General features: G+C 37.7%; 1 protein-coding gene across 1 annotated transcript in view; it reads left to right on the top strand.

The window, feature by feature from the left end:
• The window catches only part of dgkb (diacylglycerol kinase, beta), a 62,476-nt gene that overhangs the window by 25,262 nt on the left and 11,961 nt on the right, over positions 1-25,253 (top strand). Inside the window, exons 19-21 of the mRNA XM_084126726.1 lie at positions 3,202-3,266; positions 20,274-20,364; positions 20,685-20,880. Coding sequence (XP_083982852.1) covers positions 3,202-3,266; positions 20,274-20,364; positions 20,685-20,880 — 352 coding nt within the window. The remainder of the gene's footprint in view (positions 1-3,201; positions 3,267-20,273; positions 20,365-20,684; positions 20,881-25,253) is intronic.

The following is a 25,253-nucleotide window of genomic DNA, read 5'->3' as shown; positions in this document are numbered from 1 at the left end:
ACTGACATAATAGATGGAAAAGACCATTTACAGCCAATACAGGTAATGTATTTATGGTTTTAAAGCTTTTTAACAATTATAGCGCCACCTATCGTCCGATCTCCATAACATTTTGCATGCTTGTTGATGTTATATTACATATGCTCATCAATTTTGGTGAAGTTCTGAGTTTTCATTTGGGATTTATAGGCTTTTTAGTGTATTTTGCCACGCCCCTTTTCTAAATGACCCTGTTACAGCCAGCCAAATGCAAAAGTTCAACTTTTTTTGTGATAATTATTGATCTAGAGAGTCCAGAGAATTGTCCTAGACTGGTCTGGTTCCGATCGGGCCAAAAACCAGGGACTAGTTCGCAAAAGTAGGTTTCGGACAAAATTCGACATAGCAGAAATTTTTTCCTGCCCAAATCGAATTTCGAGATAGCCATTTCCGCCTTAAGCCAGGGATCACAGTGGTGTAAGACACTTGAGTCTAGGTCAAACGGCCTAAGAGTTATGAGCGATTTTGTACTTTTGGTTGCTGTAGCGCCACCTATGGGCCAATCGGGGTCATACTCTGATAGGTTGTCCCCAAATTGAGGCATAGCATCTGGCCAGGTTTCACGTCTCTAGGCCTTACAGTTTGGCCTGCACGATGCGTTTTACGAATCCTTACAATTACAATAGGGTTTCAGCATTTCATGCTTGAACCCCTAATAATTATTACCATGGCTTGACATTATCTTTTTTTTTGCTCACCATTCACTGTGGCTAGTGGTTTTCCAAAGTTACTAGCTTTTCACTGGCCACAATTTTGACATTGGTACCATGGGGGAAAAACTGCCATATACGTGTAGATATTTTTAATATTATCTCATAATTTGGAAGCAGGTATATTAGGCTGCTGTCACTTTAAGGCCTGACGCACAAATCCATTGTACTGTTACACATGCATTTCCTTTCTCGACTGTTTACGTTCACTTAAAACATACCTGCCATTTTTACATTATTTTGTGTGCATTTGACTGTTTAAAGTCCCCGTGAACCAGAAGATGCAAACGACTTTTCTCCAGTGTTTTGACGCATTTCCAAGCTAAACGGATTATTGAACAGAGGGCAGGGTTTTACTTTAATGCTCGTCCTCTCCATCTCTGCTCATAACAGACTAACGGTTTGAGGGGAGTGGTTAAGCGTTTTCAACCCAAGCCGTCAAACTGACGTCATCAGACAAGGAACGCCATTCCAGACCGGAAGTAACTTTTCAGATTTTGATTAAAGATTACCACGGCAAACATTTTTTTTTCTGTGTATTAACTTGCACGGATTAATTGTTCACCACAAGACTAGTAATATGCGCTAACAAATTAAATGGGGTCAATTTTGATTTCATGTCGACTTTAAGTACAATAAGCAGTGAAAAAGAACTCAATTTAGTTCTGAGAACCGGCTTTATGTGCACACACTTTGGGTGTGAGCACAAACTCTGCAGGAATTATGCGCGGTGAAATTCAAGCCCTGTAACAGCAACAATATTCACCCGGAGCAAATGAAACAAGTGAGTGACGGGAGGCTGGTTTGTGTGTCAACTCCTAGAGAGATCATGAGAGACAGTAAGTGCAGCTGGTATCGTGCATCTATTCTGTGGAATATTAGTATGGGAAGTGTTTCAGATATTTCAGTATCGATATGTATTGAAAAATCTATATTTTTGACACCACATTGCACTTAGTTTATACTTTCAAAATTGATATTTTTGACAACACTACATTGTACATATTTATTATTTCAGATGGCTTTTTAAAAAACTACAATTGAGAAATTTATATAGGCTATAATACTGTATATAAAATTCAAGTAGGAGTGACTGTGTTACACGCCGCTGCTGAAATCCACCCGCATTTGGTGGGTGTTAATGTCAAGCCCTAATTATTACTCAATAACATGCGAGACATTTTTAGCCTTTACCCACCAAAGCAAAAATACAAGGTCTAAAATCAGCAAAGGGAGAAAACTGGTAAAGTAGGACAATTAAGTTTCTTTATTTAATGTTTAATCTGTTTTCCTGTATGTTGTGGATATTTTACTTTTCACTTAAATGGTTTTGTGTAACTGGCTAATCATCAGAAAATGCCCCACTCTATTCATCATAGGTCAAACAGTTCTGTGCCATATTGCTGTTTTCTGTTAATATTCAACATCTCAATAATATGCCAACAAAAATGTAACTTTAATTTTTTTTATAAAAATACAGTTTCATGGCCATTCAGAAATATAGTACATTTTCTCAATTCACTTGTCATGTGTGTAGAAAAAAATAGTTTATTTTACACCCCGTCTATAACGATTAATTATATTCATAACCCCTTCAGCACCTGCTAAATGAAATCTGCATATCTTCTATAAGGTGTATAAAGTGTCAAGTTTGTCTTGCTTCTCCCTTTTGTCCTTACAAATTATCAGGCCTTCAGAATCTACATTTCTCAATCAGGACATATAGTCAGTTTACATTCCAACCACCGTCTCCATACATCACCATAGCAACAAAACATTTACAGTACACAAAGTACATGCATAGCGCATGCAAGTGCATCTGAACCTCTAACCCGCAGATGTCAGATTGGAAGAGGATCTCTGACAGGCGCCAGCAGAGCTGCAGCATCCTGTATATGTGTGTGATTAATTAGCCCAACCACGTGTTCAGTCCTCTTGTCAATACTCATCATCATTGGCTAGAACCCCAGCAAAGAATCGCAAACACCTTATCTGTTAACACACATACATATGCATGGAGCCCAAACTTGTTTCCAGTCACGTGGAAGGGAGATCAGGCCTGTAATTGGTGCTCTGATGTTGTGTGGGGAAAGGAATTTTGTTTTTTTGTCGGGTTTTAAAATACATTCATCTGGTTTTAAAATAAACACGTCTCTTGTCTGCGACATCTCTGACGTGGGGCTTTTGTTTATAGCTAATGGCCCGTGATAAAACCATCATGAAACCATTCAATGCAATCCTCAATCTGTTGTCTTTTCATCTTCACACAGCTGTTTTGTCAAATTCAAGATTTTAAGACCCAGATGCACAGCAGATGATGAGAGAATCTGACACACGAGTTTAATACGTCAAAGGCCCCTAACGAAGCATTGTCAGAAGCTCACGAAACATTGATGGCGGTATAACGGTGTGCATAAAAAATTATCTGATTTGCTTTTTTCTCCTTTTGTAGGATGCATCCATCGCTCATCGATTCCACATTATGAGAGAGAAACATCCAGAAAAGTTTAACAGCAGGTACCGCTCTTTCTCTATCTCTGTGTCAACAGCAAACACTTCACCAACACTGCATCTTAACTCCCACTGTTTTGTCTGTCATCTCGTTCTGTAAGCTCGCCAGCGTGTCTGCTGGGTTTATTGCCCTGGTGTGTTTTTGAAACTCCTGCCATGCTTTTACTTCCCTAAAATTAGATGAAGATTTGGGATTGTATTGTTATGGATCCCAAAATCTGATCTTGAGCAGAATAACCTTCTTAGAGACAGATTTACTAAACTGGACAAATTAGCGTGAGAGCGCAATCATAAAAGTGCCAATGGGAGTGGAAAGTTCTGCGCATGATCTACTGATGACGCACACATTAATGAACACTGACGCAGCCGGATCATTTCCATAATGACCAACACAATCTACCAAAAGCAGCGCAATTTAGCGTCTGGTTTAAGACATGCTTTTTTTGGGTCGTTAAATAATGGCGCAAATACCAGTAAATTGACTAGCGCAAACCTTAGTAAATCACCTTGCATGATTCATTTAATTACTCTCCTCCCATAAATCCCATTAATGTGATACTAGAAGTTAATATGTGCTTAAGAGATGTAGAAAGATTGTTTAAGGCCACAACCTTCAATTCAATTCAATTCTTTATCATCAACAACATGAAGTGCATTAAACTAGAAGACTTTCTGAATGGATATACAGTAATCGATATGCTTTTTTAGAAAGGAAAATTTAAAATGTGAAAAAGAAGAATTAGGGAGAATCAATAAATTCTGAATGATTTACTGCCATTGTGTGAATAATATTTAATCATGTAATCAATGACATAGTAATTGTAGTCTGATTACAAGTATTTTAAAACGTAATATAATCTAATTACAAGTACTTAATTTAGAGGATCTGATTACTTAATCCAATGTAATCAGTTACTAGCCAATACTACCCCTACCAGAAAATCCCACAATCTGAATATTAGTATGGATTTTTTTAAGGCTTAATATTGAGAGGCAACTCTAAATAAATTGATTTCCCTAAAGAGGCTAAACATTGTGGCTCTCTGTGGTGTTGTTAATACTTTGTCCTGTTTGTTTAAGCCACCCTGCTCAACCAGTGGTGTAAATTTGGGGCAGGATTTTTTGTTTGTCTAACCAATAGTAGACCTGTTTGAAAACATTCATTACTTTTGCATCTGCATTTAGTGATATGTAGATATTATACACTTCACCTTTATTTTATCATATATATTGCTATTGGAGTAACATATAGTGACACAGGTTTACTCAATGCAAATAGATGTACTATTTCCTAATCTTTTAGCACTAGCAGAGCTTTCAAGCAACAGATGTAGGTGCTCCTTTGTGTTGGAGTGTTTCATTCTTTGCTGAAAGGATCTGAGTGATGTGGAACATCTGTGATTAGCCCACAATGTGTGCACCTTCTAATGATGAGCAAATTTGATATCCATGCTCCCATTAATATTTAATGTCCCAATAAGTCAGTACGAACGCAGGCGAGTAATTGGTTGGGTAATTGAATTTGCTTGGGTAGTTTGACATCATTTTTCCATCACTGTGATGACACAAGACCTTCAGGAGAGTCTTTTAATAATCAAATGATAATTATACTTTCTACGTGCGATACTATTTTTCAAAGCTGGTGAGCAGATAACGTTTTAATTTGAGGAAATCAGGATTGGCCAGAAGACAGAAGGCATGAATGTTGACTGTTGATGTTGATTCAGATCTGTGTGGGACATATAATCAAACAGAATTCTGATCACACAAGAGTCTGTGTACAGGAACCGTTTTATACCACTGTGTCTTTTGAATAATGATTAAGATATTTTAAGAAAATTATACCATCTGTTATTTGAATTTGATAAATAATTCACATGAGAGAATGGGTTTAGATCTCTCTATTACATAGTATCTTTTCTCCCTCAATAATGTATGATCATAGTTAGGAAGGTATTGCAGATTTTTTTGCTGGATTTTTCTAGGAACCTTTTGCAAATATATAACTCTTTTAATATAACTCTTTTAATATATCATCATATTACTGAAGCAAAGGCCATGCATATCTTGCTTACTGTTAAAGGTGCTGGAGGGTTTTTTATGGACTTTGATGCATAGGGGTCATTTTATGAAATGGGGGCTATTTCAAGTTTGATAGGTGGATTTTAAAGTACATGTGTGTGTATATATATATATATATATATATATATATATATATATATATATATATATATATATGTATGTGTGTGTGTGTGTGTGTGTGTGTGGTGTGTATGGTTAAGAGAACCATTTACAAAATTTTGTCTAAAAAATCTTTTGTCTGTAGTATAAAAGTCGACATCAGTTGGCATCAGACACCAATGCCACCCGTTTTGTAGAATGAGTAGTCAACCCAGTTTTTCGTCCAGTTGATCAATGTTTTTTACCTGTGCATTATTGGTTACTTCTAGGGCTGTAACGATATGCGATATGAAACCGAAATCGCAACACTCAGATCCACAAACCTGTGTCGCGGTGTGAGAAGGCAGAATCGCGTCACACCACTTCCAACTCCCAGAGTTATCCTTCCCGTCCAGATCCAATGCTACCACATCTTTAAATTACTATTAGTATTATTTGAAGTTAACATTATAAAATACGTAGACCTACACCACAAAACTAGTTGAGGATAAATTCTTTAAAATTGGGCAATTCCAGCGTTATGGACGTGACATTTGCAGTCAAAACTTGAAATATAAATTCTCAGAAAATGCATTTAATACCAATATATTGAAACGTCTGTTTATATATCCATACTCCCTTAATAAAGGAATCCAGACATTAGAAAAATATCAGTCTACACATGCGTTTTATATTTAATATGAGGGAAATACACAATAGATTAATAGATAATCACGACACGGAGGCGCTGGCGCATGAACTGGAGCTCGTCTCATAAATGAACTGAAACTCAGCGTAGGCTATAAGGTAGCCTACTTGCCTCATAGACCTGAGAAATATAGCTATAGAAAGCTTGACATGTCTACTTTTAAACAGAACAATTCAAAACGAAAGAAAACAGACTGCTCTCTGCTTATGTAATCCGTATGAAATGTGCATTTCTCTCTGGCGCGTTCACTACTGCGAAGATCGCGAGTCAGCATCATCAACTTCATCTTTGCAGTCATCCCCCCCCCGAGAATCAAGGTTTGTATCGAAACGTGGGTCAAAAATCGTGATACGAACCGAATCGTGGGTTTGGTGTATCGTTACAGCCCTAGTTACTTCATACAAAATGTTTTTAGACCATTAACCATATTGCTTTAGGCTAGCAAGCATAGGTTTAGCATATCTATGTTAGGCCATTGGTACAATTTTGCCAGTCTTCTCTTTCTTAATATAACGTAGCACTGAAATTAGCATCTTTTTCATGATTTTTGGCTGTTTTCTCCATGCAACTTTTCCAATCTCTAACATGTTTTTCCTGTTAACACTGCCTGTTATTGAATGTCATTGCATTGACCTTAGCGAAGACACAAATATTTGATCGGCTTAATGAGCAACCCAACAATGGCCAATTGGTTTTTAATTATAACACGCCATCGTATTGTTGATAACGGACACGGGGTCTTGAGCGAACCCGGCTCCCTAGTTTTATTTGCACCTCGGGTGATTACCAGGAGGAAAGTGAGAAGATTTGACACTTTGCAGATAGATTAATTTACTGCAGGAGTAAGACCAGAGGGTGATAATGAGGTCGAGGATTAAAAGCAGACAATCAGTGTGGCAGCATCGCGTGGACTCGTTAAAGTACACTTTCTCTCTCATCGCTGATCATTCATGCGCTTCCAAGATAATCTCTGTCTTCAAGATGATGAGAAAAAGGAGAAAAGAAAGTGTCTCAGTTGTCTTCGGCTTTGGGAACTTTATTATTACACTACGTGTGCTGTCTTTTTAAATGTGTGGTCTTGTGGTTGTCTCCTTCAGAAATAACCATGTGATTGCGTTTTCCACCACAATACCATAGTAAAATTGTGCTAAGTTGGTATTATTCATCACTGGCATCTAAAAAAAACAAAAAAACAATGCCGTTTGAAAGCCTGTTACAATGTTTGATGCAGATCCCATATTAAATGCAGATTTGACGATACTAACAATAATAGCTATATGGTATCGTGGTGAAAAAAGTCAAACTTAATCTTTCCACATAAGTTTTTTTAAAAGAATATTTAAACCCCTCAAATTACTTTTTTTTCCCCCATTTTTTTTCCCTTGGATACAAAAAATAGATTGTCCATGCATCTGTTCATCTGTATGCTTTTTACTTTCACTTTTCTTTTTTTCTTTACATTTTTTTTTAAAGAAGGAAATTAAGTTAACACTTTATTTTACAGTGTCCTTGTTACATATGTTACATGTACTTACCATAGTAATAAGAGTAAATTATGCATAATTACATGCAATTAACCCTAAACCAAAATCTAATCCTACCCTAACCCTATAGTAAGTACATGTTGTTAATTATTATTACTCAGTACTTAAATATATAATTACACTGTAACAATGCCATCTTAAAATGAAGTGTAACCGAAATTAATATTTTGATTTTGATAATTATTACTTCAATTTCAAATAAATGCTGTTCTTTTAAAATGTATATTTCTCAATGAATCCACAAAAAAAAAAATTCCACAAAAAAAAAAAAAAATTTTTTCAAAAATGATAATAATACGAATTGTCTGAGCAAAATTTCAGCTTTGCTATCACTGGAATAAATTACATTTTAAAATATATTGAAATAGAAAACTGTTATTGAAAATTGTAATAATATCACAGTATTACAATTTTACTGTGTATTTGATCAAAAAAGTGCCGTCTTCTTTCAAAAACATAAAAAAATCTTACCGACCCTAAACTTTTTGTTTTATTTTTACAATTTTTAAAGACTTGCTCAAGGCTTTTAGTTGTTAATTATTGCATTGTAGCCATTTCCACATTCACGCCAAGTGTTATTAATGTGCGATTTATTTTAGCCGTATGATACTGACCAGGGAGGAGCGCTTGAGCTCTACTGAGCCGTCTTTGAAACAGCCTACCGCTGACCAGAGTGTCTCCTTAAGGGTGACATGCTCAGCCGGAGGCGGTCATCTTTAATTATTCTCTGTTTAACCTTTTCTCAAGTCGGAGGGAGGCTGAACCATAGAGGGCCGTTTAGCGTAATGAGGGTCCTCATCAAAAAGCTAATGCAGGAGCTAAGAATGTTTGACCCACTGCTCTCTCACACACGTAAGCCATCGCACCAGGGCCCAGGGCACCAGCGCTATGCACACTGCTCCTCATTTCAAATGAAATTGCTGGTCTGACTGGGATGTCATCTATAATTAATGACCACTTCAGAGTGTAATTTATTGAGATCTCACCTGTGGCCCTGTCCCCATCCCTGCTGGACTTTCAAACCCCTCCCAGCTCCACCCACCTCCTCATGTTCACACACTACTTGCACACAGAAATAGCAGACAACTCCACCTGATGTTTGGCACTTCACATACCTAATGTTAGAAGATGATCTCACACGTTGCACAACCATGTAGTCAGGTATTTTTCCGACCACAGACCGCAGTTCATTCAAAATATACTCATATGCTCACCATAATGTTGTTCCAAACCTGAATGATATTCTTTAATCATTGAAACACAAAATTTGATAAATGCCTCAGTGTTGGGGTCCGTTAGGGGTACCCCAAAGTCAATGGGGTCCAGTGTTGTTTTGGACCTCAATTTCATTGTTCGGACTTTTTTTTATTTTTAAAAAGAGTTAACATTGAAGTCACATGGACCACTTTTATCATACTTTTATGGTGCTTTTTGTCATTTTGGACTTTGACCGCCATCTTTCAAAATAAAGAACAATACTGTTCAAAAGTATAGGGTTGGTAATATTTTTAAAAATGTTTTTTAAAGAAGTTTATTATGTTTACCAAGGCTTTGTTTATTTGATCAAAATACAGTAAAACAGTAATTGTGTGAAATATTATTACAGTCTAAAATAACTTGTTTATTTTAGCATATTTTAAAATGTAATTTATTCTTGTGATGTCAAAGCTGAATTTTCAGTATCATTACTCCAGTCTTCAGTCTCACATGATCCTTCAGAAATCATTCTAATATGCTGATTTGGTGCTCAATTCCTTATTATTATTATTATTATTATTATTATTATTATTATTATTATTATTATTATTATTATTATTATTATTAGCAATGTGTTTTTTTTCAGATTCTGGATAGTAAGAACAAACATCATTTATTTGAAATATAAATATTTTGTAGCATTATGATTGTCTTTACTGTCACTTTTGAACAATTTACTTTAATTAAAATAAATGACTGACTCCAAACTTTTGAACACAAGTGTATAAAATATAGAAATCACAACAACCTCCCTTTCATTAGTGGGTTTATTGGAAGACCCCATTGCGTTTGATTTCAGATTGATGGCCATCCGCCAGATCCTCTATGGTTCAGTCTCATTCATGTTTGTAGACGTGCCAGGACTTGCTGTCATCTGATTACCTGTGTTGCATCTCTTAGACTCAGTTGGCAGATGCTGGTCTCCATCTGCAGGGCCTTACTGGAGCAGAATTCCACAGGGAAGCCCTTACTGTACAAGAGAATGAGTGTTATACATGTGCACTGATGACTGTTGTGTATCACAGATCACTTGCACACAACAGAGCTGTAGTTGAGTTTTAGGTGTCGATGTGCACTTGGTCCCTGTGGTATGGCCAGTAGTCAGATAAAGCCCAGCGGTACTAGAAAGGCCTCCTTTCCCTGCTGAGATCTCCGGCAACCTCTTCAGTACCCGCAGCCCCATGTGGAGCCACTGACTCCTGCAGGGCCGCCAGCTGTCAGGGAACCTCTCCTCCTTCACACTCTCCAGCCATTAACCATCACTCTGAGTCGAGAGATCCTACTCTACTCGCATGACAGGCCTCTCTTTACTCTTTTCAGTCCAAAATGCGCACACACCAAACTATTTAAGCTTAGTTTTTTGGTAGGTTTAAAGTTATTAACATATAAAAAAAAAAGCTACCTGCTAAATGCATTACTCTTTCACTGAACTTGTTGCAGTGCATTCTGGGATTGTTTCTCCACAAAGGATACCTGCCTTAGAATTAGTTCAAAGCTAGGTATTTTAAGAGGCAACATAATGGATTACGTATTGGATATGGATTAATTGTATAATCTGGATTACGTAATCAGATTCCTAATATTAAATACTTGTAATTCGATTATATTACACTTTAAAGGGGTCATATAATGCCATGATTCTAATATGATTCTTTAGGGTCTAAATTAAAAGTTTGTAATATACTTTAATTAAAAATTCTCATTAGTATTGTAAGAAAACACTCATTTTACCTGGTCAAAAACATCTCTGTTTTCAGCACGCCGTTTAAGTGGATGTGTTTTTAAATGATAATGAGCTTTGCTCACCCCGCCCCTCTGTTCTGTGCGTACACCGTTTTTAATAATAACACAATAACCATAACGCGTTGTTCATTATAAATGTGGGATTATGAATTACATTGAGAACGTCGTACATAGAAAACATGCCGTAATGTACCCTGAGTGTAAACAGCCGCATTCATCGTGAAGAGTGCAGCAAGCGATTTGCAAAGATTAATATAAATATTAATATAAAGGTTAATAAAACGTTACACTCACTTCTTCTTCTGGAGGTGAAGCAACACGAATAGTTGGTACTGATCCTTTTTTCAGGAGCAGCTTCTTAGCAAAACCAGCTTTACTGACCCTCGTTTGTAAAGCAGTCTGGTGTGTGAAATGATTCGCGCAAACATGAAAGCATTGACGTTGATCGTGGGGAATATTCCCTTCGAAAACAAACTCAGCCACTGCGTCTTCAGCGGTTCGGATTTAGGAACATCAAAATGACTGCTGTGTTCCTTATTACACCCAAGAACAGAACACCACAATCGCTTAGACGCCATTCTGCTCATAGACAGTGCTCCAGCGTATCAACAATGACCGCGCCGGTCCGCGCGGACTATGATTGACCGCTCGCTCACGAGCGAGGGCGGGTCTGTGTTGAAACGCTGCTGTCAATCAACAATCGTGGGAGGGGCGTCGATTTTGTGACGTCACAAAATCGAACGGCTTGATTTGAGATGGGGGAAACATATACGAAGATTAAAAAAAAAACACTGGATGGATTTTTATCATTTTATGATGGTTGTGTACAGGCACTGCCAACACACACTTCAGTACAATCAACTTGTAAAAGTGCATGTACCATTATTTGACCCCTTTAAAATACTTGTAATCAGACATATACAGTTACTATATATACTATATACAGTTACTTTTTAGTTACATGAATACTTTATATTCACAAAAAGGCAGTAAATTATTAAAAATGTAAATATTCTCCATAATTCTTCTCATTTTTAAGATTCTCCCCAATTTTACTTTTTACATTTTCCTTTCTAAAAAAGCCTATTGCTTGTATATGTTTGGAAAGTCTTCCAGTTTTATGGAATTGCACATATAAGAAAACTGAGACGCCACACAGCATAAACAAGTAAAATATTTTTAGTAAGTGTTTTATTTTAATTGTTTCATTTTAACATATTTTTACTTAATTATTACCTTTTAATTAATTTCAGAACCCCCTGCAGTTCCTACGCAAACCCCATCTTGAGAAAGTCTGACATGTTTAATGCACTTCACGTTGTTGATAACGAAGAGTGAAATAAATTTTCTTTCTCTCTGCATTTTTATATGCTAATATGCTACAAGATTATTCTATTCAAATCAATGTGACAAATGAGTTAGGTCAAAAGTAATCAAAAAGTAATCAGATTTTATTACCTAAAATGTGCAATGTAATAGATGACGTTACTAACTACAATTTCCATCATGTAATTTGTATTCAGTAATGGATTACAGTCTGTAAATAATCTAACCAGCACTTGTAATATACACAGTGTATATGTGTGTGTGTGTGTATATGTACAGTGAGGAAAATAAGTATTTGAACACCCTGCTATTTTGCAAGTTCTCCCACTTAGAAATCATGGAGGGGTCTGAAATTGTCATCGTAGGTGCATGTCCACTGTGAGAGACATAATCTAAAAAAAAAATTCCAGAAATCACAATGTATGATTTTTTAACTATTTATTTGTATGATACAGCTGCAAATAAGTATTTGAACACCTGAGAAAATCAATGTTAATATTTGGTACAGTAGCCTTTGTTTGCAATTACAGAGGTCAAACGTTTCCTGTAGTTTTTCACCAGGTTTGCACACACTGCAGGAGGGATTTTGGCCCACTCCTCCACACAGATCTTCTCTAGATCAGTCAGGTTTCTGGGCTGTCGCTGAGAAACACGGAGTTTGAGCTCCCTCCAAAGATTCTCTATTGGGTTTAGGTCTGGAGACTGGCTAGGCCACGCCAGAACCTTGATATGCTTCTTACAGAGCCACTCCTTGGTTATCCTGGCTGTGTGCTTCGGGTCATTGTCATGTTGGAAGACCCAGCCTCGACCCATCTTCAATGCTCTAACTGAGGGAAGGAGGTTGTTCCCCAAAATCTCGCAAAACATGGCCCCGGTCATCCTCTCCTTAATACAGTGCAGTCGCCCTGTCCCATGTGCAGAAAAACACCCCCAAAGCATGATGCTACCACCCCCATGCTTCACAGTAGGGATAGTGTTCTTGGGATGGTACTCATCATTCTTCTTCCTCCAAACACGTTTAGTGGAATTATGACCAAAAAGTTATATTTTGGTCTCATCTGACCACATGACTTTCTCCCATGACTCCTCTGGATCATCCAAATGGTCATTGGCAAACTTAAGACGGGCCTTGACATGTGCTGGTTTAAGCAGGGGAACCTTCCGTGCCATGCATGATTTCAAACCATGACGTCTTAGTGTATTACCAACAGTAACATTGGAAACGGTGGTCCCAGCTCTTTTCAGGTCATTGACCAGCTCCTCCCGTGTAGTTCTGGGCTGATTTCTCACCTTTCTTAGGATCATTGAGACCCCACGAGGTGAGATCTTGCATGGAGCCCCAGTCCGAGAGAGATTGACAGTCATGTTTAGCTTCTTCCATTTTCTAATGATTGCTCCAACAGTGGACCTTTTTTCACCAAGCTGCTTGGCAATTTCCCCGTAGCCCTTTCCAGCCTTGTGGAGGTGTACAATTTTGTCTCTAGTGTCTTTGGACAGCTCTTTGGTCTTGGCCATGTTAGTAGTTGGATTCTTACTGATTGTATGGGGTGGACAGGTGTCTTTATGCAGCTAACGACCTCAAACAGGTGCATCTAATTTAGGATAATAAATGGAGTGGAGGTGGACATTTTAAAGGCAGACTAACAGGTCTTTGAGGGTCAGAATTCTAGCTGATAGACAGGTGTTCAAATACTTATTTGCAGCTGTATCATACAAATAAATAGTTAAAAAATCATATTGTGATTTCTGGATTTTTTTTTTTAGATTATGTCTCTCACAGTGGACATGCACCTACGATGACAATTTCAGACCCCTCCATGATTTCCAAGTGGGAGAACTTGCAAAATAGCAGGGTGTTCAAATACTTATTTTCCTCACTGTATGTATGTGTATATATATATACACTGTGTATATTACAAGTGCTTGGTAGATTATTGGGTATATATATATATATATATATATATATATATATATATATTATAGATTATTGGGTGTGTATATTACAAGTGCTGGGTATATATACAGTGAGGAAAATAAGTATTTGAACACCCTGCTATTTTGCAAGTTCTCCCACTTAGAAATCATGGAGGGGTCTGAAATTGTCATCGTAGGTGCACGTCCACTGTGAGAGACATAATCTAAAAAAAAAATCCAGAAATCACAATGTATGATTTTTTAACTATTTATTTGTATGATACAGCTGCAAATAAGTATTTGAACACCTGAGAAAATCAATGTTAATATTTGGTACAGTAGCCTTTGTTTGCAATTACAGAGGTCAAACGTTTCCTGTAGTTTTTCACCAGGTTTGCACACACTGCAGGAGGGATTTTGGCCCACTCCTCCACACAGATCTTCTCTAGATCAGTCAGGTTTCTGGGCTGTCGCTGCAAACACGGAGTTTGAGCTCCCTCCAAAGATTCTCTATTGGGTTTAGGTCTGGAGACTGGCTAGGCCACGCCAGAACCTTGATATGCTTCTTACAGAGCCACTCCTTGGTTATCCTGGCTGTGTGCTTCGGGTCATTGTCATGTTGGAAGACCCAGCCTCGACCCATCTTCAATGCTCTAACTGAGGGAAGGAGGTTGTTCCCCAAAATCTCGCAATACATGGCCCCGGTCATCCTCTCCTTAATACAGTGCAGTCGCCCTGTCCCATGTGCAGAAAAACACCCCCAAAGCATGATGCTACCACCCCCATGCTTCACAGTAGGGATGGTGTTCTTGGGATGGTACTCATCATTCTTCTTCCTCCAAACACATTTAGTGGAATTATGACCAAAAAGTTCTATTTTGGTCTCATCTGACCACATGACTTTCTCCCATGACTCCTCTGGATCATCCAAATGGTCATTGGCAAACTTAAGACGGGCCTTGACATGTGCTGGTTTAAGCAGGGGAACCTTCCGTGCCATGCATGATTTCAAACCATGACGTCTTAGTGTATTACCAACAGTAACCTTGGAAACGGTGGTCCCAGCTCTTTTCAGGTCATTGACCAGCTCCTCCCGTGTAGTTCTGGGCTGATTTCTCACCTTTCTTAGGATCATTGAGACCCCACGAGGTGAGATCTTGCATGGAGCCCCAGTCCGAGGGAGATTGACAGTCATGTTTAGCTTCTTCCATTTTCTAATGATTGCTCCAACAGTGGACCTTTTTTCACCAAGCTGCTTGGCAATTTCCCCGTAGCCCTTTCCAGCCTTGTGGAGGTGTACAATTTTGTCTCTAGTGTCTTTGGACAGCTCTTTGGTCTTGGCCATGTTAGTAGTTGGATTCTTACTGATTGTATGGGGTGGACAGGTGTCTTTATGCAGCTAACGACCTCAAACAGGTGCATCTAATTTAGGATAATAAATGGAGTGGAGGTGGACATTTTAAAGGCAGACTAACAGGTCTTTGAGGGTCAGAATTCTAGCTGATAGACAGGTGTTCAAATACTTATTTGCAGCTGTATCATACAAATAAATAGTTAAAAAATCATATATTGTGATTTCTGGATTTTTTTTTTTAGATTATGTCTCTCACAGTGGACATGCACCTACGATGACAATTTCAGACCCCTCCATGATTTCCAAGTGGGAGAACTTGCAAAATAGCAGGGTGTTCAAATACTTATTTTCCTCACTGTATATAATATCGGTATATAAAAATGATTTTTTAATAATTAATTTGAATCTTTTTGAAAGATATATAAGGCTGCATTTATATGATAAAAATACAATAGAAAACTGTGAAATAACTTTTCTATTTTAATATATTTATAATTTTTTTTTGTATTTTTTAAGCATGATGTCCATTGGGTTTTAGAGGGTGTTACAGTTTTAGGACAAACCCTAATCAGAATGTTTGAAGAGTATCACAGAATCCCCCCAAACTCGTGTCAAGCCTCTCTCTCTCTCTCTCTCTCTCTCTCTCTCTCTCTCTCTCTCTCTCTCTCTCTCTCTCTCTCTCTCTCTCTCTCTGTCTTTGAAGTGTCATGTTCTACAAAACAGTGCATCAGAGCAATCCTGACAGAGGTAGTTATATCAATGTGATATTTATCACCTCAGATAAAGAAGAAATTAGTGTGAGAATGAGGTCGTACATCACTACAGGTTAGATTAGGTGTCAAAAGAAAAATCGATGACAAGACCATGTTTGCCTTCCTCAGACGCAGCAGAAAGTGACGAGAGGCAAAGTCGCCTCGGGTCAACAACGCAACCATCACACTTTGCCTCAGGTCCCTATTCAGTACCACTGCAAAGACACATAGTTGACACAATGTTGATTCGCAACACTTTATGTACATTTTTCGTACTTTGTTTGACTCAGTAACCTCATTTACACCTGTTTCAATGTAAGAATAATCCAAAATTTCATTCCAGCCCTCCTAGTGTGTGCATGGATCTTTCCTACAGTCTTTAGTGCAGATGTGACCCGTCTATCAGCCCTACTTGTGTGCGTCGGTGAAAGGGAACAGAACAGATGGGAATCCGATTGAAGAGATGAGATGCTCCTAATTACCTAATGAGCAAAGGGATCGGCTTGATTTGTCGCTTTAGCACTCTTGTTAGGTTAAGTGGAGGGAATCGACTAAGGAGCAATCTTGGCACAATCTGTCCTGATCTTTTGCTCAAATGTTTGCAATACTGGAACTCAGAGGTGAAGTCTTGCGAAAAGACACGTTGTCTAAAGTCTACAGTATGTTAGAGATCCTGATAAACTTCTATAATGAAACTATATATATTTTTAGTCTTTTCTTCATTGTCATCATCTTTGGCTAAACATCTTTGGCTTTTATTGTTTTATTTTATTTAATTTTTTTATTATTTACTTTGTTCCAAACCTTTTTCTACCTTTCTCACAAAAGGAGACTTTTGATCTTTTACTTTTTATATAAGTACAGTTTACCTTGACCACTTCTGTTGTCAAAAATATCATAAAGCATCATAAAATTTATATTGGTATGCAAACTATATTTAAGACGTAACTATATGTAATATAAAGCTGTATGAAGTTTCTTTAGTTGTTTAAAAAAATACATCATATTTATTTAGAAAAAAAATTTCTTTGAGAGAATTTGAAACAAATTATTAGTGAGAGTTCCAGTCAAAATGAGTTCAAATGATGTAACGCAGACACTTACCTGTACAGTGTCTGTTAACCTTCTCATTCAGATTAAATATGACTTATGCTAACAAACCATCCTTCGACATTCTGTTCTTGATTTTAATGCAGCTTTTAATTAGACATATAACGAAGCATATGTTAATCCAGGCATCCAGTATGTCCTGAATGTATGTGTAACTGTAAGTACACACTGGGAGGAGAGTTATCAGCCTCCGTCACAATGAAGAAGTGTGTGTCCGTTTAATCTGTGAGGTGTGCATTGCCCATCTCTCCGTGTGCGCCGTGTTTTCCTCATCAGTTCTGCCGCATATTGACCATGTTGCACATTATAAATCAAAGGCAGCGAGGTTCTCCTGCAAGTGGCTAATGAAAGCTCATTTTTAACGTCACTAAATGGTCCTGACAAAAAGTCTAATGAGGAAATCAATAATTCAGCGATTGTTGTCCTGCTTATACTAATAGATCCAGGTTGTTGGGGCTGGGATGCAGTGAAGAGGGGACCATTTTTTATTGCACAGTTTCTGCACATCAGCGTGTTTTAAAAGGTTTTCTTCCCGCCGCGGACCCCTGATTGATAATCTGTTGTGGATTTGCGACTGATGCGAGGATTTTGGTCGGATTCAGTTTATGGGCATTTAAGAAGTGCTGTTGCCATTAATATAAATTTAATCCATTCTGTGTGAAATTGGGTGAAGAGTACCTGTCACCTCCCTTTTAATTATAGAGGCACAGATTGATGTTAGAAACATAATGCGTCTTTTCTGTATTTATATTTTATTGTACAATACCACAAATGTTTTTTTCTAATACACTCTTAAAAATAAAGGGTCCAAAAGGAAGTTTTCACAGCGATGCCATTGAAGAACCACATTTGGTTCCCCAAAGAACCTTTTAACGATCAGCTCTTAACTTATTTTTTTTTTCTTAGTGTGTTGAACGTTCAAATTATCTAAAAAACCCTTTTCTACTACATTTTGTGCAATAGAAGGTTCTTCATGCAACCATCAATGCCAATAACAAACCTTTATTTTTAAGAGTGTACCATGCTAACAATCACCATGGATCTCTGCATGCTTGTTAGTCTACTCCAAAAACGAAAGCATTTTTATTGTTTTCATGCCACTTACTTATCCCATTTTTATGCTTGGGACTGTGTAATTCTCTAAATCTCTAAATCCTTGGTGTTTTGGTCTTTATAGAAGGTTCAGGTGTGTGTGTGTCTGCTGATAATGAAAACAGATGGTGGTTTGTTCTGGTGAGGTCACTGATCATGATCCTGGTCCCAGAGAGACTTTGTGTGGGGTGGGGGACAGGGGTCCGGCTCCACAACCCACTCTTAATTGAAGGGGCAGCTAGATTACCCTCTCTGAACCCTAGCTGGGCTCTGTGATGGTAGGGGTTTGCGCCATGTGCTTCAGTTTTTGAGTCGTCCTGGATCATTTTCATGCCAAGATGGGGACCCAGACAGTCATTGTGAATTACTTTAGGTGATGCATTATAGTAAATTCATTAATTTTGATTTGAACCTACAGTCTTCCAATTACTAGTATGCTAGCACTGATAATACAATTCTGCCCGATACAGATAACGGTCCGATAACTGAAAAAATGACTAATTTGACTGAAACAATTGTTTTAAATGCTACAAGTAAATTTAGGCATCACGTAAGGAATAATTGATGACGGGCCGTTGAATTATTAGAAAAATAATGCACACCCGAGGTGGTAACAGTGTTCGGCTGCAGCATCTCTACTAACAGCGAAACTGTAAGTTGAACAGCGCTGTTATTACCTTGTGAGAAATGTCATGTAGCTTTTAAGTTGTTAAACTATTTTACTGATAAAATCATCAGAGCAGCGATGACAACACGTTTCAGTGCGAGTGTGTGTCCGTACTGTATGTGTGTTTCTGCTTTTGCTGTTTGTGTGTGAGAGAGAGGGAGTGGGAGAAAGTAAGTACATGCTTTTCGTATATAATAAAACATAATTGTGTGGCAAAAACATGGAAATAATTTGTCATTTTTATCCTATTGTTTACTATATTTATTTGCTTGGTCAGTGTAATTTTGGTTTTATTTGCCGTTGTAAGCTGTAAGGACCTGTGAAATAATTGAAATAATTTGACGAAGTGATATGGAACTGTAATGCGGTCAAGACCTGGCTGGAAATACTTTAGCCGTGCGTTTCCCTGAAAATAATTGCACACCTTAGAAATTTCGCCAACCAATCAGATTCAAGCATTCAATAGCCCTGTAGTATAAAATAGTATAATGTACAGTATGAAAAATGAATATTCATTTTAAGATTTGCTTAAGATTACATCAACAGTATTATTAAAGGTAGGGTATGGGATTTGCAAAACGGCCGGCAGATTTTGAAAATACACAACTCAAATGGTCCTACCTTCTTTCCTCCAACGCTGGCCCTGACTCCACCCATTCATGTGGAGGGAGGGGGATGGGGGTATGGTACGACCGTTTGATTGACAAACTTACTGTCCAATGATTCTAGGTGGTCTTGGAAATGATTGGCTGGAGTTTTTCGAGTCCTGACCATTCCACAGATGATTAAATTGCTTAATTTTAATTTCAGTGCTTCTAACTCATTGGCTGTAAGTGGGTTAGGAATAGGATTTCAAGTGATTTTGAAAAAATGGACAAAAAAGAGAATCACATACCCCACCTTTAAATGATTCGATTTTTTAAAGAATAAAGGTATAAAAGTAAGGCATGTAATAATGTTAAATGTTAAAATAGGGGAATTGTGCATGCACATAAAATTTTGGCTGATAACCATTATGGTACCAATATATCATGCATACCTAGTTACCAGCTCAGATATTTAACCACTACACTCGAAAGGTTTTTTTTCACAGCAATGCCATAGAAGAAATATTTTGGGTTCCTCAAAGAACCTATTGGTGAAAGGTTCTTAAAAGCAATATCTTTTCTTAATGCAAATAATATGTAAAAAATCTGAAGAACCTTTTTCCACTAAAAAGAACATTTTGTGCAAAGAAAAGGTTCCATGGATGTTATGTCATGAAACCATAGATGCCAATAAATAACCTTTTCATTTTAAGACGCCACACCACTCACCTAATGATTGATAATGATCTATAAAAAATACATTATCCATAAAAATCTGATACAACTTGTTGGTTTCAGGATGAAGAATAAGCTTTGGTACTTCGAGTTTGGCACCTCGGAAACCTTCTCAGCAACTTGCAAGAAGCTTCATGATTATCTTGAGGTGGAGGTAATGAGAATAAGTGAGAAACCACATGCCTTATCGCCTTTCTAACACTTAAACACCCCCTGCAAAACCACTGGAAGGAACTGTGGTGTATTGTTTTAATACAAGAAAAATACATTTTGCCTAAATGTCTTTCAGGATTTTGTTGTTTTTGGATTATAACAAAGAGCAATTTATTTTCAGTGTGCTTGTGCTAATACAACAGATGTAGATCTATTTATTCATTATTGATTGATCGATTCATTCACTGTATATTAATTGTAATTTAAATATATATACTGTTCATAAACACGCCTTGCAATTCTTTCCCATGTTTTTTGTAGTGTGATGGTATCACCCTGAACCTCAGCAACATCTCATTGGAGGGCATCGCCGTCCTGAATATTCCCAGCATGCATGGCGGTTCCAACCTATGGGGAGAGAGCAAGAAACGGAGGGGTCACCGTAGAACAGGGAAGAAGTCTCCAGAAAAGAAGACCACAATTGTTGACCCCAAACAATTAATTTTTGCTGTCCAAGGTATACAAACGCATACTCGCATATCACAAATCATATTGTAGGCTACTATGCAGGGCAAAATGAATGAGATGTTGGGTTCTGATTCCTATACAATTTTTATCGTTTTTTTTAATTTTTCAATCATTTGTCTTATTCGTTTTTATTTTTATTCATTTATTTTTACTGGGGGTCTAGTCAAAATTAGTTTCTGTGGTAATAGACATTATGCCAGAAATGCTGTCAATAGAGCTTAACTTGAATTGAACCTGGAACATTTCTTTAAGGGTCACCTTAACATTACTGGTTTGCAAAGTCCTTGTCTTCACACCTGATTAATCAAAGGCAACTTCAGAGAAACTTTTCTTTCATGATGAATATTTCACCAGTGACACATTGAATCATGGCGAGTGGCTTTTGTTTGGGTTGAAGGGGCGCAGTTTTAATGTCAGTGTTTGGGATTGTCAGTGGCTCTGTAATGGCTTGTGCTAGCGTTGGTGGACAGACCTGTCTAATCAAAGCAGACTCAACTATTCCATGGTAAAACCGGGCTGATTGGGGTTTCAATAACTGTACTTTCTAAAGGCTTACGGTCACATACGTCTGCTGTTGCCACTAGCTGTGCTCAAGGGTACTGAAATGACTGCCATAATAAATCATGCAAATTCTTGTTTTTCGTACTACAAAGTTTGCATAATTTCAAGCTAAGTTGTGCAACTTTGGTTCTTTGTAGTCTCACAATTATACGGTATGCCCTTGGACCGCCCACAGATGTTTAAGGCTTATTGTTATTGCACACATAACTAGAAAAGCAAATCTTACAAATCTGGCAAGCTCTAATCTGATTGGCTGGCTTTACATGTCTTTCTAGAGTAAGAGTACTGTACACAGGTTGTTTTTGACAGTCCGCCTGAAATAATGAAAAAATAAATGCCATAGTCCGCCAGGTTAGTGGTATCAGATCTTTGAAAGATATTCAAAATTTTGTTTGAGGTACTTAGTAACAATTAAGTATAAAAACATTACAACAAAGTTATAACATGAGATATAAAGTCCCATTTGTGATATTTAAATTTATTACATTGTGATACATTTATTACACATAAAATCATAATGTGGATATAAAGTCATAATGCGAACTATAAAATCCCATTTGTGAGATATAAAGTCATAATGTAAAATTTATGCTTTTTCACTTTTTCAACTTTTTCAACTTTCAACTACACTAGTGTGTAATGTTGCTGTTTGAGCATAAAAAAGATCTGCAAGGTTACAAAGCTCAAACTCCACTCTAAAGGGAGATTTTATTTAACAAAATCCACTTTTCAAGAACTACAATGAACGGCTCATTTGGACTACAACACGTTTTTTCCGGGTTTTGTGAGACCGTTACTCATTTAAATACGCAAAAAAGGGGACGAGGCCTGGCTGAGCTGCGATAGAGAAGACAGTGTTGTTGCTATGTCAAAGAGCACTGTTTTGTCCACCATTTCCAAAACTCATTTGTTTGACCTTCCTAAGGTTGACAAACTTAGAGTGGTTAAAATTGATTTTATAAACCCAACATTTTTCTGTGTGCTGCACATTTTACGAAGAACAGCTTCCAGAACTACAATGCAGGCTACGCACAAAAGCTTCTCCTGAAATGGAGCAACAACATACCACTCTAAAACGTTATGTGGAATCCGTGCTTGCAAAGTCTGTGCATGAAATCCGTTCTGGACGGTCCTCTTGTTTGTTAACATTCTTAAGTCTGAATCAGGCTTGAATTGGTTTAAAATTGACGCCATCCTTAATATTTACATCTGAGTAGAGCTCGCAGTTATGGTATGGGGCGGGACATTTCCTGAACACACGCTAACAAGCGGTGCCAATCACAACACAATGGGCTAGCTAACCAATCACAGCACATTTCGTATTTCATAAGGAGGGGCTTTATCGAAACCAGAACTAAATGGCGCATTCGGGACAGACTGGGGAGAGAGGTGCTATAATAATGTAAAATATGTGACAATGAATGTGTTTTTTTAACAATCAAACATGAAAGCATATTCTAGTCTAGTACACCACAAAAACAAAATCAAGACTTCGTAAAAGGGCATAATAGGACCCCTTTAAAGTCACATTAAACTCCCATTTGTGAGATATAAAGTCCGATTTTTGAGATATAAAGTCACATTGCGTCACAGTATATATATATATATATATATGCATATGAGTATAATAGGGGTCATGAACTGCATTGTTTTATGTGGTGCACTTGTGGTGATTTTTACATAAAAAAAACTTCAGAATTTAGAAATAAAAGGCATTTTTCCCAGCCTGTTTTTAGCCCTCTGATTTGAACACTCTGTTTGGAGGGAAGTGTCTGCTGTGAGACTTCAGTGTAAACGCCCACTGCTGTGATTGGCTGATGTTTTTTGTATATGAAATAGCTAAGTATTACACGTTTAACTCTCTAAAAAACTTTTAGCACGTTTTTACTATTACAGGTCTCAAGGTTAACTGATTGTGTAAAGTGTTGATTATAGCATTATATTTAGATCTATAGCATTATATTTAGATCATGGCATGAAAGGTTGCAGTGATGAGCATTGTAGCCGGTCACAGATATTGAGCACATGAATGCAGTGATCTTGTCATTGCAACTCGGTTTCTGCACTCTCACGAATGCTTTCATTTGAATTAACACTGTTACCTACATGTTGTCGCATTACAGTCGAGTCCATATCATAACAGTCTGTTTGCAAAGCCTTCGCCGAAATTGCGACTGATTTACCAAAAAAATCCACGGCGAAATGTACCGCTTACAAATAAATAATGCTCAACTGAGCCATTCACATTGTTGAAAATGAATGTTGATTTTCTTCTGCAGAGGAAAATGTTGATTGAAATGTTGATTTTCCTCTTCACCTATCTATTACTTCATAAATAGACACATTCCAGGACGAGTCGTTCGCTGGGCTTAGTAACAATAAAAGCTGTTCTTGGACTAACAAGGAAGTTTTCACTTCTGAAACTTACAGGATATTCTTATAGTATGCTGACCTCTTATATATCAAAAGCTCAAGGAAAATTTGATTTCTCAGTTCATGACCCCTTTAAGTCACAATTACCTTTTTATCTTTTTATTACTCTGCGGCGGAAACAGGCTTCTGTAGTTCGCATACATTGTCGCACATACCAGTAAGTACATATTTAAGTGCATTCTGGTCTATTTTAGTGTATTATGTATTTTCCATAAACCCGCCTATACATTTAAAAACAAACCAAACTGTGGTTCATCACTTTACATGCCGGTCAGACCAATTTACATTTTGGCGAATTGGCCAAATCCCGTCAAAGCACAAAGAACAATAAAGAGTTGTTTTTGAGATAAACACTTAGATGTTCCCTCCACGGAGGATCATCAAGGCAGAACGCTGTTCACTAATCTAGAAATGTGTACGCCGGTTGTCACCACGTTGGGGAAAATCATGCATCATGCCCGCTTTGAGAGCATTGATTGTAGTTTTACAGAATCTCTTTGGGCCGTTATCATGGGAACGTTTCGGATCACAAAGAGCAGAATGAAGGGTGAAACGTCTGAGCCTGTTTGAATCTTACAATCATAGTATTTGATGTTCCCTGATGAGAAATCACCCATTTGAAAGAGATTGTCAGTTAGACTTTCTTTTTTACAGTGGTTAAAGTGTTTACTTGCTTGGCCCAGCTGCTTTCTTTTCAGTCAATAGGGGTGAAAATGAAATATAACCTCTAGTATGAGTATACTTATTCATGTTTTGTACAGTATATCAATATCTGTACATTTACACGCCTTAACTCCATAGTATCTCATTCGTTAAACTCTTTAATCTGTCCACCTCAGTTAAACCCCAAGTACCAATCCATTATCTCAGTTGTCGTTAGTCTGTGGACGTCTTTCCAGTTCATCCAGCCCCTTGCACTCTTTAATTTCAGTCAATACGAGTCAGACGCTGATAAATGCACCCATTTGTATCATGCATGTTTGCTCTAATATCCTGCTGCATCCCTGCTGCATCTCTCAGTTGTGCTAAAGCAGTAACAGAGCGCTTTGCAAATAAAACCGGCCTCCGAAAAAGAGAGCAGGGAAGAAAAAACCTTTACGCTCCATTCTATTCTATTTACTCTGGGAAAGAAAGATCAATTGATTGGCGAGAAGGCGACCATGAGCCCAGGTTCGGACCAGAGAAGGCACTTAGTCTGGGCGCCTTGCTGGTGGTTTTGAAAGCCTTTGTAGATACGGCTTCATCTGAAGGAGCTCTGAAGGTGAGAGGCCTGTGCTTGTCAGATTAGTCGAGGGAGCATTAGCTGGATGGTAAACAGTGAGTGCATTAGCCCCAGAGGCCCGGCTCTCAGATGGGGTAGAGTCTGAC

Source organism: Abramis brama (genome assembly GCF_963993115.1).
Source record: "Abramis brama genome assembly, chromosome: 10".
Classification (NCBI taxonomy): domain Eukaryota; kingdom Metazoa; phylum Chordata; class Actinopteri; order Cypriniformes; family Leuciscidae; genus Abramis; species Abramis brama.
This window is presented reverse-complemented; position numbering and strand designations above follow the sequence as displayed.